Source organism: Mesoplodon densirostris, chromosome 18, assembly GCF_025265405.1.
Source record: "Mesoplodon densirostris isolate mMesDen1 chromosome 18, mMesDen1 primary haplotype, whole genome shotgun sequence".
Lineage (NCBI taxonomy): Eukaryota > Metazoa > Chordata > Mammalia > Artiodactyla > Ziphiidae > Mesoplodon > Mesoplodon densirostris.
This window is the reverse complement of record NC_082678.1, coordinates 63,401,170-63,417,348: the sequence shown is the minus strand read 5'-3', so window position 1 is coordinate 63,417,348 and position 16,179 is coordinate 63,401,170. Positions and strand designations below refer to the sequence as shown.

General features: G+C 36.7%; 1 protein-coding gene across 3 annotated transcripts in view; it reads left to right on the top strand.

Annotated features, from left to right (window-relative positions):
- Positions 1 to 16,179, top strand: part of STXBP4 (syntaxin binding protein 4) — a 171,539-nt gene that overhangs the window by 9,498 nt on the left and 145,862 nt on the right. For 2 of the 3 annotated variants that reach the window (XM_060080938.1, XM_060080940.1), the window contains exons 2-4: positions 1,694 to 1,770; positions 2,243 to 2,370; positions 5,919 to 6,051. In XM_060080938.1, the coding sequence (XP_059936921.1) occupies positions 2,324 to 2,370; positions 5,919 to 6,051 (180 nt within the window). In that variant the 5' untranslated portion in view covers positions 1,694 to 1,770; positions 2,243 to 2,323. The remainder of the gene's footprint in view (positions 1 to 1,693; positions 1,771 to 2,242; positions 2,371 to 5,918; positions 6,052 to 16,179) is intronic. The other variant, XM_060080939.1, reaches the window with a different exon arrangement.

Genomic DNA, 16,179 nt, shown 5'->3' with positions numbered 1-16,179 from the left:
AGGCTGTATGGCTAGCATATAGCGGTATTGGCATTTGAACTCAGCCTTTTTTTACTTAAAGCTAATGCATTTTTCATGATATTAAATAAGATAAATACATTTGAAATACTTGGCACAGTGTGTGACACATGGTGCCAATAGATGGTAGTTGCTATTATTATTGTTATATCAAAACTTCCTCACTGAAGGTTTGGGAATCTGCTCCATTCTGCTATATTATTAAAGCAGTCTATAATGAACTTATAAAAACTTACTTTTAGAATTGAACTCTCTTCTACCGCTGCATTAGTCTTGTGGACCACTGCAGCAGCTCTTGACTCTGAGTCATTACTCTGTTAAGCCCTAGGATTGTAAGCTCTTCCCTCAAGTTTCCCCTCCTTCCCCCGTGGGGTACTGAGTAACCCTCTTGCTTCCTGGCCATCGGACTTTTGCTGCTGACAGCGCTTGGTGGCTTCATTTCCCTGCTACTGCTGATCTGTGTGCTCCCACTGTTTCTGTTGCTTGCTACCACAGGGGCTATGAAAGTTGAAGCAGGTTTTTAACACCCAGACCAGTGATACAATTCTGTGTTAGGATCCCAGACGGTTGTTGGCTCTTTCTTCAGAGTCCATTTAATTTATTGACAGAAGAATCTAGGATTTCTTTCACATAAGTAGTTGGAGAAGAGATGGGATAATCCCCTTGATTTTAGTTATCCACCTCAGTTTCACTGTCCCTAGTACTTTGGGTTCCTGAGTCCCCAACCTCTCTGGGATTCTATAAGATATGTTCCTCAACATCTCTAGCTGTTTGTTAGGCCAGAATTTTGCCATGAATCAATTATGGTGTGCTGAGTTAGTGATTGCCCCTCAGCTTCTTAGAGGTATAGCATGCCACCTCTGTTTACCCCAGTACACCATACAAGTATTACCATTTTCTATATGTGTGCTCAAACTTAAAAGTGTTTACAAAGCCTTTCCCTAGCTTTCAGCTTCTTCAGGCCTCCTTTATCAATTATCACCCTACCATCTATTTTTTGTCTTCCAGAAATTTATTGAAATTTTTCATCTCATGGTTCTTCTTTCATTTTTTTCTCTAACATTAGGAGTTTATACTGTTTGTAACCCTTTACTCTTATATTAGTGGGCTCTTGGAGGAAAAGAAGATACATGCCAAGGTCAAGCTGCCATTTTTAACTGAAAATTGGATTTAAAAAAAAATTTAACTTTACTAGGGTATAATTGATTTATAACAAACAGCACATATTTATAGTGAGACAGTTTGGTAAGTTTTTATATGTGTATCCCTTTGTAAAACCATCACTACTACCTACTGTACCTTCGAAGAAACTGATGCTTGGAGAAGCCTGGAAGCTCAAATTGGAATCCAGGTCTGTGTGATGTCAAGTTCCATGCTGTGGGCTCTGAAGCCTGAGTTCTAGTTGGGAAAAAAACCATTGACTATTTCTCATTTGTATAGGGAAAGTATATAATCTCTCTGAATCTAGCTACTCATTTCTTTAATAAGAGAGCTGTGCTAAATGACTCTAATAAGGTCTTTTTCAACTTCAGGTTTCTATACTTTATGTTTCTTATACAGAAGTGGTAAATCTGTTCCAATACAGTTTTTAAATGAAATGAAACTGCACTATTCTCTATAATTTTCACAGTGGAGCTATGTGAGACATTAAAATAATATTTTTTTCTTTTTATAGGAAAATATTTGAGAAGCTCATGGAGTAATATGAGTCAGAGTAATATAGGATCTGCAGGAAGTCCCTCAAGATAGTTGGTGAGACAGTAGGAATTTGTGTTTTCTTCAAAGTATAATTATTTTGCAGACATTCTGACTGTAAAATTCCTAGCCTTGTGCTCACAAGAGACATTTTCCTCAGTCTTTTAGTATTATGTGGTTTTTAAGCTTATTAACGGTGGAAGCTATAATAGTTACCTAAAGCTTAACTGTATTCTTCACTTCTGCTAGAATATACAGATTTTTATATAGCTATAGATATTGATAATGATATAGATATAGTCCTATAGCTCTATCTAGCTTCCTATCTACAGAACTGCCTTTACATTTCTCAGATATTATCAGCAATGACTAAAATGCCATAGCCCAACATATATAAAATACATCTATCATCTATACACAGGCACATATTGTTTACATGCCAAGTATATGTAATGTTTTTATGCACAGTTAAAATCAACTTTGACTGTTCTAAGTTATGACAGTTTATTTTCTACTTCTCTAATCTTAGGAAAAGAAGAATTTATAGACTCTTCATCAAGATCTTCATTTATACAGCTGTTAGATCCAAGGCTACAGTAGTGGTGAAACCATGAATAAAAATACATCTGCCGTAGTATCATCCTGTCTACTTGAAAAGTAATTGCTAAATTAAATTTAATATGTTTTAAACTATCATAGTTTAAAATATGTAGAATATTAATGAACATTTTGTGGAAAGTTTTTTACAGCTACCTATCTGTGGTCTAAGATAGTGGTAATGAAAAGGTTGATCACAGCTTTCTATGTAAATCAGGGTAAAGGACAAATTATGCATTCTCTTTTAGAATTATTTATATAGACTGCTTTTTAAAAATTTGATCTAATTTTTGAATACCTAAAATATTTTATAATTCCAGTATAAAAATAACATAATGTTAAGGTTAACATTTGCTGACTAACAAAGCAGCTCAAAGTACCTTAAAACAAACAAGCATTTATTCTTCCTCATGATTCTGTGAGCAGTTCTTCTGGGCTGCACCAAATCACGTAGGGTGGCCTCATTGACATGTTCTGGGGCCTCATCTAGGAAGGCTGTATAGCTGAAGTCTCTTTCAACCTGGCCTCTCATCTTCCAGGCAGCTAGCTCAGACTTTTTCACGTGGTGGCAGAATGGTTCCCAGCAACAAACACAAGTGTTTTTCAAATGTCTGTTTTCCTCGCATTTGCTTATGCACCATTGGCTAAAGCAATTGAGATAACTAAGTCCAAATTCAAGGTCTAGAGTTACAGACTTTACTTTTTAACGGAAGGAACGGTAAAGTCACATTCCTGGGGGCATGCAGACAGAGATGGGAAGAATTGGTGGCCGTTTTGCAAACATGTAACACACATATAACAAGGTATATTTGGAGAAGTCCTGCTTTCAGACTTGTCTTCCACTCTGTGCCTTCATTCCTCCTATAAATAGCCATCTTTATTCTTAGTTGTTTTTCAGTGTTTCTTTTTGCATAAGCAAATACATATCCATATAAATATATATGCATGTTATATATATATATGTGTGTGTGTGTATATAATTATATTTTTTCTCAAAGCTATTATTTATTCTGTATATAGTTCCACTGTATAGACATTCTTCTACTCTTGCTTACATCGTAAACAAGTGTACACCAGCACTTTGACTCAGGTTTGAAGATCTTCCCTGCAGAAGGGTGTCAGGTTAGTTAAACTCAGGGTATCGTCCTCTGATGCCTCCTCCTGGGAGCACTGGAAAGCTCCAGTCTCATAAGGATATAAGCCAGGCCCAGCTGTGTGGTAGGTGAAGAGCTCTGTCTACAGAGCTCCATGAATTGATGTTGAACAGTTTTACTCTGTGTGACAGCACAGAGTTTTATCCAACTACTTAGGGCAAAATCAAGTTCATGAGGAAGTAGCATGTGACCAAGGCAAAATGTCCCAAAACACCCAGCATCCAGCTCCCAGCCTCCACTTGCCAGTGCATTCTTAACAAAAAGGTAGCATATTATATATAGTGTTTTGACCAGACGTTTTATAATTATAATTATAATTATAATTATAATTATATCCTTGTGATCACTTCATATCAATTTATAAAGATCTTCCTTGTACCTTGTTGTAACTGTATAGTATTCTGTTCTTAATATACCATAGTTTATTCATCCAGTACCTTATTGATGGACATTTGAATTGTTTGCTATTTTTGGTTATCACAAGTTATGCCAAATGACGAACCTAGTATACAAGTCATTTGTATTTCTTGCCAGAGTACCTTTGGGAAAGGTTCCTAGAAAGGGGATTGTTGGATCAGAAGGTAAAATTAGAGACTACCAAATCCCCTCTTTAGGGGTTATGCCATTTTGCATTACCACCAACAGTGTAAAAGAGTACCTCTTTCTTAAAGCCTTGTCTTATATTGTGAAAGTTCTAAATTTACGTTGATCTGATAGGTGAAAAGCAGTGTCTCTGCCTGGTTTTAACTTGTAATTCTCTTACTATGATTAAAGTTGATTATTTATATATATATATTTGGCTGTTTATAATAGCCAAAAAAAAAAGTAATATAAATTCTTAACAATGAGGGAATTTTAAAGTAAGGTCCTAGCAAGTAAATACACTGCTGTGTTAATAATAAATACTCTGTGTTGGGCTTAGAAAAGGAGAGATCCTTTACTGAAATAATAACATATGCGGGAGATCGTGTGTGTCCCCATTGAAGGAAATTGACATTTAGAGGGTTTAAGAGGTTATTGGAGGTGCTTAATGAGGACCTTTGTCCCCTTTCTTCATCTTGCCCTTTTCTAGGCTTCACCCCTTTACGTCCTTGCAGTCTAAACCTCCTGTCAAGAATGGACTGAGGTTCTGAAATCTGACAGGAGAACATTTTCTGCCTTTTTTCCCTAGCTAATTGACTATTACCCTAGTAACCCCAGATAGGCCCTCCAACCCTAGAGCTGAATTCAATATAATGCAACCCTAAATGATGTGCTATATAAAGGGCAAAATATTCAAAAACAGGGAGTTTTGTAAGTTCTTTAAAATTTTAGTTTCTTTCATTCTACTTTTTTATGATTTAACTTTTGAATACAAGTCTTCTTAAAGATATAGTCAGAACTTCTATGGCAGAAGTTAAGAAAATTTTTTTAAATCTATAATCATATGTAAGATATGAAGTAACTCTTTTTAAACAGCGGTTTCTGTGTTTTGGCACGTTTGAAGACAGCTGGAAGTCCTATATTCAACAATGGCTTTAATGCACCAGTGAAGTAGACCTTAGACCATACTTTGCCTCTGGAGTTAGACAGACTGCCCTCACATTGCTGTTCTCCAGCTTCATAACCTTGGGCCACCAAGTTAACCTGCCCAGATTTGGGTTCTTTTAGAAAAATGAGGGTAATAATCGTAGGAATTTTATAAATATTTGTTGAACGGCCTAATGTATATATATTGCTTAGCACAACACCCACTACACCATAAGCAGACAGCCCTGAGCTTCATTTCATGCTTTATTTAAGTTCTCTTGGACCAGTAAAAGTGTCTGCTCTGACCACTATTTAGAAACACAACTGAAGTGAAGGGGGGAGAGTACCTCTTGCAGAATTCTTTTAACAGTTCTGTCTTTTCTAATGGCATCACTTTTAAGTCTGGCAGAAATTGCAGCTGGAGCAAGTGATTTGTCCCAGGAAAATACTCTTTCTAAATTAAAAAGATAAACTGTTTTTTTTTTTTTTTGAGATTCAAATGAAGGTCATATTTATTTTGCTTTAAATGGCCAAAAACATGTCTTTTAAAGTCACTTACCTAATTCATTGAAGTATTTTGTTTTGGAATCCTTCAGTGTAGTCAAAAAAAATCAGTTAAAACTAAGTCTCTTCAGTCACCTTTAATAAATCTTTAAAGTTGTTTAAATAATATTTTTAAAGTATTTTTCTTCTACTCCAAAGAAATAAGCATTACTGCAGTAATTTCTTGTACTGTTTGGCTGTTTTATAGAAAAACTAAAATTAGAGCTAAAAAAATTCATTTGATTGCTTTTGTATGATCATACTTTTTAAAATGCTGTTGTTAGTGTGTACTGAGTACTCTGAGTTGTCTAGTTCTAAGAATTTGATTTACCAAACAGTTTAAAGAAAAAGTAGGTACCCATCTCTAGGCTAACCTGTGCATGCTACTTTACTTTATCTTAGGGATCCTGCCTTTCAGATGATTACAGTTACCAAGGAGACAGGCCTTGGTCTGAAGATCCTAGGAGGAATTAACCGGAATGAAGGTCCCTTGGTATATATTCAGGAAATCATTCCTGGAGGAGACTGTTATAAGGTAAAAATGAAAATAAGAATAACCCTTCACCTAAAAGACAAAACCACTAGTGATGAGGTGTGTTTTCCTATATCATCAGTAAGTTTTTAATTTTTTTATTGTGATAGTCTTTTGTGTCTCCATACAAATTTTAATGTATACATCTGGGAAGTAGAAAGAATTAACATTTTGACTACTAAGACAGAGAAACATTTAAGCATGCATTAAGCTAAGGAAGAATAATCTCAAATTTTACTTTTTTTTTTAACTTTTTATTTTATATTGGAGTATAACCGATTAACAATGTTGTGATAGTTTCAGGTGCACAGCAAAGCGACCTAGCCCTACAAGTACATGTATCCATTCTCCCCCAGACTCCCCTCCCATCCAGGCTGCCACATGACATTGAGCAGAGTTCTCTGTGCTTTAAATATAGCAGTGTGTACATGTCAGTCCCAAACCCCTAAACTATAACTTCCCTCCACCCTTCTCCCCTGTAACCATAAGTTCATGCTCTAAGTTTATGAGTCCGTTTCTGTTTTGTAAATATGTTCATTTGTATCATTTCTTTTTAGATTCCACAAATAAGCAATATCATAAGATATTTCTCTTTCTGACTTACTTCACTCAGTATGACAATCTCTATGTCCATCCATATTGCTGCAAATGGCATTATTTCATTCTTTTTTATGACTGAGTAATATTCCATTGTATATATATACCACATCTTCTTTATCCATCCCTCTGTTGATGGACATGTAGGTTGCTTCCATGTCTTGGCTATTGTAAACAGTACTGCAATGAACAGGGGTGCATATATCCTTTCTGACCATGTTTTTCTCCAGATATTTGCTCAGGAGTGGGATTGCAGGGTCATATGTTAGCTCTATTTTTAGTTTTTTGGGGTTTTTTTTGCAGTACACAGACCTCTCACTGTTGTGGCCTCTCCTGTTGCGGAGCACAGGCTCCAGATGCGCAGGCTCAGCAGCCATGGCTCACGGGCCTAGCCGCTCTGCGGCATGTGGGGTCTTCCCGGACCGGGGCATGAACCCATGTCCCCTGCATCGGCAGGCGGACTCTCAACCACTGCGCCACCAGGGAAGCCCTATTATTAGTTTTTTAAGGAACCTCCATAATGTTCTCTATAGTGGCTGTACCATTTTACATTCCCACCAGCAGTGTAGGAGGGTTACCTTCTCTTCACACCCTCTCCAGCATTTATTGTTTGTGGATTTTTGATGATAGCCATTTTGACTGGTGTGAGGTGATATCTCACTGTAGTTTTGATTTGCATTTCTCTAATCATTAGTGATGTTGAACATGTTTTCATGTGCCTCTTGGCCATTCGTATGTCTTCCTTGGAAAAATATCTGTTTAGGTCTTTGCCCATTTTTTGATTGGGTTGTTTGTTTTGATGATATTAAGCCACATGAGCTGTTTATACATTTTGGAGTCTAATCCCTTGTCAGTCACATCATTTGCAAGTATTTTCTCCCAGTCTGTGGGTTGTCTTTTCGTTTTGTTTATGGTTTCCTTTGCTGAGAAAAAGATTTTGAGTTTAATTAGGTGCCATTTGTTTATTTTTGTTCTTATTTCCCTTTCTCAGGGAGACAGATTGGAAAATATATTGCTGCGGTTTATGTCAGAGAGTGTTCTGCCTATGTTTTCCTCTAGGAGTTTTATAGTGTCCAGTCTCACATTTAGGTCTTTAAAACCTTTTGAGATTATTTTTGTGTATAGTGTTAAAGAATGATCTAATTTCATTTTTTTACATGTAGCTGTCCAGCTTTCCCAACACCATTTGTTGAAGAGACCATTGTATAGTCTTGCCTCCTATGTCATAGATTCATTGACCGTAGATGCATGGGTTTATTTCTGGGCTTTCTACCCCATTCCATTGATCTATAGTTCTGTTTTTGTACCAGTACCATACTGTTTTGATGACTATAGCTTTTTTGTATAGTCTGAAGTCAGGGAGCCTGATTCCTCCAGCTCCATTTTTCTTTCTCAAGATTGCTTTGGCTTTTTGGGGTCTTTTGTGTCTCCATACAAATTTTAACATTTTGTGTTCTAGTTCTGTGAAAAATGATGTTGGTAATTTGATAAGAATTGCATTGAATCTGTAGATTCCCTTGGGAAGTATAGTCATTTTGACAATATTGATTCTTCCAATCCAGGAACATGGTATATCTTTCCATCTGTTTGTGTCATCTGTGATTTCTTTCATCAGTGTCTTATAGTTTTTGGACTGCTGGTCTTTTGTCTCCTTAGGCAGGTTTATTCCTAGGTATTTTATTCTTTTTAATGCAATGGTAAATGGGATTGTTTCTTGAATTTCTCTTTCTGATCTTTCATTATTAGTGTATAGAAATGCAACAGATTTCCCTGTATTAATCTTGTAGCTTGCAAATTTACCAAATTTATTGGTGAACTGTAGTAGTTTTCTGGTAATGTCTTTAGGATTTTCTATGTATAGTATCATGTCATCTGCAAACAGTGACATTTTCACTTCTTATTTTCCAATTTGGATTCCTTTTATTTCTTTTTCTTCTCTGATTGCTGTAGCTAGGATTTCCAAAACTATGTTGAATAAAAGTGGTGAGGGTGGGCATCCTTGTCTTGTTCCTGACCTTAGAGGAGATGCTTTCAACTTTTCACCATTGAGTATGATGCTTGATGTGGGTTTGTCATATATGGCCTTTGTTATGTTGAGGTAGGTTCCCTCTATGCCCACTTTCTGGAAAGTTTTTATCATAAATCGGTGTTGAATTTTGTCAAAAGTTTTTTCTGCATCTATTGAGGTGATCGTATGGTTTTTATTCTTTACTTTGTTGGTGTGGTGTATGACATTGATTGATTTGCAGATATTGAAAAATCCTTGCATTCCTGGGATAAATCCCACTTGATCACTGTGTATGATCCTTTTAATGTATTGTTGGATTTGAATTGCTACTCTTTTTTTGAGGAATTTTGTGTCTATGTTCATCAGTGATATTGGCCTGTAATTTTCTCTTTTCATGGTATCTTTGTCTTGTTTTGGTATCAGGGTGATGGTGACCTCATAGAATGAATTCAGGAGTTTTCCTTCCTCTGCCATTTTTTGGAAGAGTTTCAGAAGGATAGATGTTAGGTCTTCTCTAAATATTTGATAGATTTTACCCGTGAAGCCACCAGGTCCTGGGCTTTTGTTTGTTGGGAGTTTTTTAATTACAGTTTCAATTTCAGTGCTTGTGATTGGTCTCTTCATATTTTCTAATTCTTCCTGGATCAATCTTGGGAGACTGTACCTTTCTAAGAATTTGTCCATTTCTTCCAGGTTGTCCATATTATTGGTATACTGTTGCATGTAGTAGTCTCTTATGATCCTTTGTATTTCTGTGGTGTCAGTTATCACTTCTCTGTTTTTATTTCTAATTTTGTTAATTTGACTCCTCTCCCTTTTTTCTTGAGTCTGGCTAAAGGTTTATCAATTTTATTTATCTTTTCAAACAACCAGCTTTTAGTTTCATTGATCTTTGCTATTGTCTTCTTTATTTATTTATTTCCGATCTGATCTTTATGATTCCTGCTCTGATTTTTATGACTTCTTTCCTTCTACTAACTTTCGGTTTTGTTTGTTGTTCTTTCTCTAGTTGCTATAGGTATAAGTTTAGGTTGTTTATTTGAGATTTTTCTTGTTTCCTGAGGTAAGACTGTATTGCTATAAATTTTCCTCTTAGAACTGCTTTTGCTGTATCCGATAGGTTTTGGATCATTGTGCTTTCATTTCCATTTGTCTCTAGGTATTTTTTGATTTCCTCTTTGATTTCTTCAGTGATCCATTAGTTGTTTAGTAGCGTATTGTTTAGCCTTCACGTGTTTGTGTTTTTTATGGTTTTTTGTTCTTGTAGCTTATTTCTAATTTCGTAGAATTGTGGTCAGAAAAGATTCTTGATATGATTTCAATTTTCTCAAATTTACAGAGGCTTGCTTTGTGGTAAGGATGTGGTCAATCTTGGAGAATGTTCTGTGTGCACTTGAGAAGAACGTGTATTCTTCTGCTTTTGGGTAGAGTGCTCTATAATTACCAATTAAGTCCATCTGGTCTAACGTGTCATTTAAGGCCTGTGTTTCTTTATTGATTTTCTGTCTGGATGATCTGTCCATTGATGAAAATGGGGTGTTAAAGTCCCCCACTATTATTGTGTTACTGTCGATTACTCCATTTATGGCTGTTAGTATTTGCCTTATATATATATATATATATATATATATATATATATATATATATATATATATATTTCTTTTTTTTTTTTTTTTTTTTTTTTTTTGCAGTACGCGGGCCTCTCACCGTTGTGGCCTCTCCCGTTGCGGAGCACAGGCTCCAGACGCACGGGCTCAGCAGCCATGGCTCACGGGCCTAGCTACTCCGTGGCCTGTGGGATCTTCCCGGACCGGGGCACGAACCTGTGTCCCCTGCATCGGCAGGCGGACTCTCAACCACTGTGCCACCAGGGAAGCCCTGCCTTATATATTGAAGTGCTCCTATGTTGGGTGCATATATGTTTACAATTGCTATATCTTCTTCTTGGATTGATCCCTTGATTGTTATGTAGTGTCCTTCTTTGTCTCTTATAACAGCCTTTATTTTTAAATCTATTATTTTGGATATGAGTAGTGCTACTCCAGCTTTCTTTTGATTTCCATTTGCATGGAATACCTTCTTCCATCCCCTCACTTTCAGTCTCTATGTGTCCCTAGGTCTGAAATGGTTCTCTTGTAGACAGCATATATACGGGTCTTGTTTTCATATCCATTCAGCCAGTCTGTCTTTTGGCACATTTAATCCATTAACATTTAAGTTAATTATTGCTATGTGTGTTCCTATTGCCATTTTCTTAATTGTTTTGGGTTTGTTTTTGTAGGTCTTTTTCTTTCCTTCCTCTTTTGTTTTCTTCCGATGATCATCTTTAGTGTTGTTTTGTTTGTTTTTTCTTTTTTTGTGTGTATCTATTGTAGTTTCTGGGTTTGCTGTTCCCATGAGGTTTTGATATAGTAGTCCATATATGTACAAGGTTGTTTTATGTTGCTAGTCTTTTCCCTGCCTAGAGGAATTCCTTTAGCGTTTGTTGCAAAGCTGGTCTGGTGATGCTGAATTCTCTTAGCTTTTGCTTGTCTGTAAAGCTTTTGATTTCTCCATCAAATTTGAATGAGAGCCTTGCTGGGTAGAGTATGCTTGGTTGTAGGTTCTTCCCTTTCATCACTAAATATGTCGTGCCACTCCCTTCTGCTTTGCAGAGTTTCTGCTGAGAAATCAGCTGTTAACCTTATGGGAGTTCCCTTATATGTTATTTGTTGGTTTTCCCTTGTTGCTTTTAATAATTTTGCATCTTTAATTTTTGTCAATTTGATTACTATGTGTCTTGGCCTGTTTCTCCTTGGGTTTATCCTGCCTGAGACTCTCTGTGCTTCCTGGACTTTGGTGGCTATTTCCTTTCCCATGTTTGGGAAGTTTTCAACTATAATCTCTTCAAATATTTTCTTGGGTCCTTTCTCTCTCTCTTTTCCTTCCGGGACCCCTATAATCCAATGTTGGTGCATTTAATATTGTCCCAGAGGTCTCTTAGGCTGTCTTCATTTCTTTTCTTTCTTTTTTCCATATTCTGTTCCACAGCAGTGATTTCCACCATTCTGTCTTCCAGGTCACTTATCCATTCCTCTGCCTCAGTTATTCTGCTATTGATTCCTTCTAGTGTATTCTTCATTTCAGTTATTGTATTGTTCATCTCTGTTTGTTCTTTAATTCTTCTAGGTCTTTGTTAAACGTTTCTTGCATCTTCTTGATCCTTGCCTCCATTCTTTTTCTGAGGTCCTGGATCATCTTCACTACCATTATTCTGAATTATTTTTCTGGAAGATTGCCTATCTCCACTTCATTTAGTTGTTTTTCTAGGGTTTTATCTTGTTCCTTCATCTGGCACATAATCCTCTGCCTTTTCATTTTGTTTATCTTTCTGTGATTGTGGTTTTTGTTCCGAAGGCTGCAGGATTGTAGTTCTTCTTGCTTCTGCTGTCTGCCTTCTGGTGGATGAGTCTATCTAAGAGGCTTATACAAGCTTCCTGATAGGAGGGACTGGTGGTGGGTAGAGCTGCATGTTGCTCTGGTGGGTACAGCTCAGTAAAACTTTAATCCACTTGTCAGTTGATGGGTGGGACTGTGTCCCCTCCCTGTTGGTTGTTTGGCCTGAGGAGACTGAACACTGGAGCCTACAGGTTCTATTTTGGGGCTAATGGCAGACTCCAGGAGGGCTCACGCCAATGAGTATTTCCCAGAACTTCTGCTGCCAGTGTCCTTGTCCCCATGGTGAGCCACCGCCACCCCCCGCCTCTGCAGGAGACCCTCCAACACTAGCAGGTAGGTCTGGTTCAGTCACCTGTGGTGTCACTGCTCCTTCCCCTTGGGTCCTGGTGCACACAAGACTTTGTGTGTGCACTCCAAGAGTAGAGTCCCTGTTTCCCCCAGTCCTAAGTCCTTCAGTCAAATCCTGCTGACCTTCAAAGTCTGATTCTCTGGGAATTCCTCCTCCCATTGCCAGACCCCCAGGTTGGGAAGCCTGATGTGGGGGTCAGGACCTTCACTCCAGTGCGTGGACTTATGTGGTGTAATTATTCTCCAGTTTATGAGTCACCCACCCAGCAGTTATGGGATTTGATTTTATAATGATTGCAACCCTCCTATCATCTCACTGCAGCTTCTCCTTTGTCTTTGCATGTGGGGTATCATTTTTGGTGAGTTCCATTGTCTTCCTGTCAATGGTTGTTCAGTAGTTAGTTGTGATTCCTATGCTCTTGCAAGAGGCGGTGAGCACATGTCCTTCTACTCTGTGATCTTGAACCAATCTCAGTAAATTTTTAATATTAACTGAATATTCACTGTGACCATTTCTTAGTGAAAGATGCAAAGGGATTGGAAGATAGACCTTTATACTCATGGAGCTTTAACCTAACAAATGAATAGAAAATAAATATGAAATAAATATGAAAGTAGCAGATTTCAAGCTGTAAGTAAATATTATATATTTTTAATTATATGCTGTTCAAATTTTATTTTAAGTCTGGCTGAGAGAGGTTATATTTGAAGACGTGTTATCTATCCACTGCTCCAAGTTAGGGTTAAGTTAGATCAGTTAAAGTACTTCATTTAGCCTCTCCTAAATGCAAAACAAAACAAACAGAGCAAATAAAATCCACTCATTTCTGACTTTGCAGTAATTCTTATTGAATTTGTTAATTATACCAGTTACTATTAGCCCATATGAGAAATTAGATTTAGAATTAAGACTAGAAAGTATCTTTTTTAAGAGTTAGAAAACCTTACTCTCCTCTTCACTGTAAGAAATATATAAAGCATGAGTTCCATTTTGCTCTGGTTGCTAGGAAGCTCAGATCGATATTTGAAGCACTTAGTTAACAAATTGGTTACTATATTTTCATGCTCATTTCTCTTGAATTTTATTTGCTATTTCTGTTTTACTAATGTGATTCTACATGTCTTTTGTTGAAAATTGCCTCCCTTTTTGGAGAGATATAGGATATAAAGAATTTAATAAAACATTCTATTAATATCAAGCTATATAACATGATAAGGGATACTCTTATAAAGTCTGTTTATATTGTCGTTGTCCTTATTCTAGTTGTTTTGGTTGAATAAATAGTCCTACCCTCACCACCACCCCACCCCCACCCCCCGCCGGATTCCTACACCAAACACTGTTTAGCAAGCAGTTTGTTTATTCAATTGGATTTTTTTCCTTGTTAGAAAAAAAAAAAATCAGTTTAACCAGTAACTTCCAAAACAATAGATTTAAATTGTTTCAATCTTGCTGAGATAATAAGGTTTCCTCCAAATACACTTACCAAGTGGTAAGTATTATACAATAAGTATAGGGTTTATAATGATATAATTTTTGGCTATTGAATTTAATTTATTAACTAAGAGCATACTTAAATGCTAAATTTAAACAAATTCAAACAAACAAAAACCAAAATTTTTCTTGTAAGAATTGAGATGTACTACTTTAGTTTTAAAGCTGAGATATGTCTGTGTGTGTGTGTGTGTGTGTGTGTGTGTGTGTGTGTGTGTATTCAGTATAGCTAAGGTATTTCTTAGACTATACTTGAAGTAATGCAATAGATCATGGTACCTAACAAGTGAAAAGAATTTACTTTTAAGACAAGCATCAATTTGTGCTTTTTCCCCCCATGAAAAATATTTGTAGTTAAAGTAATAAATTGATAGCAGTGGTGCTGAGTGACTCATCTCCTGTCAGTGATTACAGACTAAGAAATTATACCTATAATGTATATTTTCTCTTGTTGATTTTCTGAGAATTTCATTGTTTGAAAGTGTATTAGAAAGCAAAACCATGTAATAAAGTACATTTCATATTTACCACTAGAGAGCAGCACAGAGTTATTAATATTTTTTGACAGTATCTGGTCATGTCCAAGAGAAGAAAACAGCCCAAATAGAGAAAGGTGTAGACAGAGAAGAATAAGTAGGCTTGCAGTGCTTACATTTACTTTTGTGTTCTTCCTCAAGTTGGAGAGTTATGTACATGTTTACTCTGCAAATACAAATTAATTCCATTTTATTTTAAAAAAATTATGAACAGTAATAATAGAATTTACTGTATTCTAAATACTGTGTTAGGCTTGTTAATAAACTTCTAATCTGTACAAAATTTCTGCAGGTAAAACACCTGTTTTTATGGAATAGGAAACACAGGCTCATAGGGTATCCTTATTAAGTTGCTGAACTGAGCAACTGTTAATATTTTTTAAATGCATATGAGTGCTTTCACTTGCTGTAATTTTATTTTAACATTATATTGTTTCAGAACTAATAACATAGGCAATCTCAAGTTTATAGATGGATTATATTTCATTTATATTCCCAAACTTTATAGATAGGGGATTATTGGAACACAAGAGTTATCTTTAAGTAACTATGGTTAGCTCCTCCCCTTTATACCAATACACACACAAAAGTATTTTTCCTCCTGGAAGATATGAAATACAACACTAGTTCAGTAACCAAAATGGTCCTGTCTCTTTGAAAAACGTATTCTGAGTTCAAACTTGGAACATATTGACACGTTTTGCTAGTTCAAGTAGGAAAGAAGATTCTCCCAGCTCTAAGAGCTAGAGGAAGCCTATAGGTTGGGAACAAATATACTACGTACTGAGTTAAGGGAAATATAAAATATGGGAACTCCAAGGCCCTTTTCACCCCACCAGCCAATCCGATATCAGTTTGGAGTCTCAGTGTTAAATCTTAGATCCTTTTTTGGGTGGGACACTCCTTTGACCTTCGTACCCACATATCCAATTGCCTGATCAACATTTCCACTTGGATCTCTTAAAGACATCTCAAATGCAACGTGTCTGAGGCAGGACTCATGATAATCACATCACACCCTCATCTACCCATTTCTTCCCAGACAGACCTCTTTCCAGTGTTCCCAATCTCTATGAGTGACACCCTCCAGTAGCACAAAGTGAGAAAACCTTACAGCATCCTAACTACTTCCTCTCCCTTAACACCCATATCCAATTCCTTAGTACATACTGTTGACTGTTCTACTCTCTCAGTAGCTCTTGAACCCATCAGTCTTCTTGATCTCCACTGCCATCACCATTGCTTAAACTATCATCAGTTTTTATCAGACCTCACAATAGCTTTGTCTGCTCTTATGCACCATTCCTATTTCCCTCCCAGCTCTCCTACTAATACTTACTTGCCTACAAGGCTCTGTATTATGTGACTTCTGCCCTCTACTTCTCTGACTCTCCATCCCCACCTATGCTTTCAGAGTAGCATTCTTTCAGTCCCTGGAAAGGGCCTGGTTCTTTCTCATCTTATATGCTGCTCCCTCTGACTAAGAACAGCTCCCCCCATTACTTTCATATATCAATTCAAAGACCACTTACAAAGAGAGGTATTCCTTGTGCTTCCCCAATCCCAAGTCTAGGCCAGGTTGTTTTCCTGTCTGTGCACCTTTCCTTCATATCACCTGTCTGTGCCTGTTTCTTTCCTTCTCAGTTTGTGATCATACATCAGTATCTGTGATTGTTGTACCGACTCTGCCTGAACCACAAGTCTCAGAT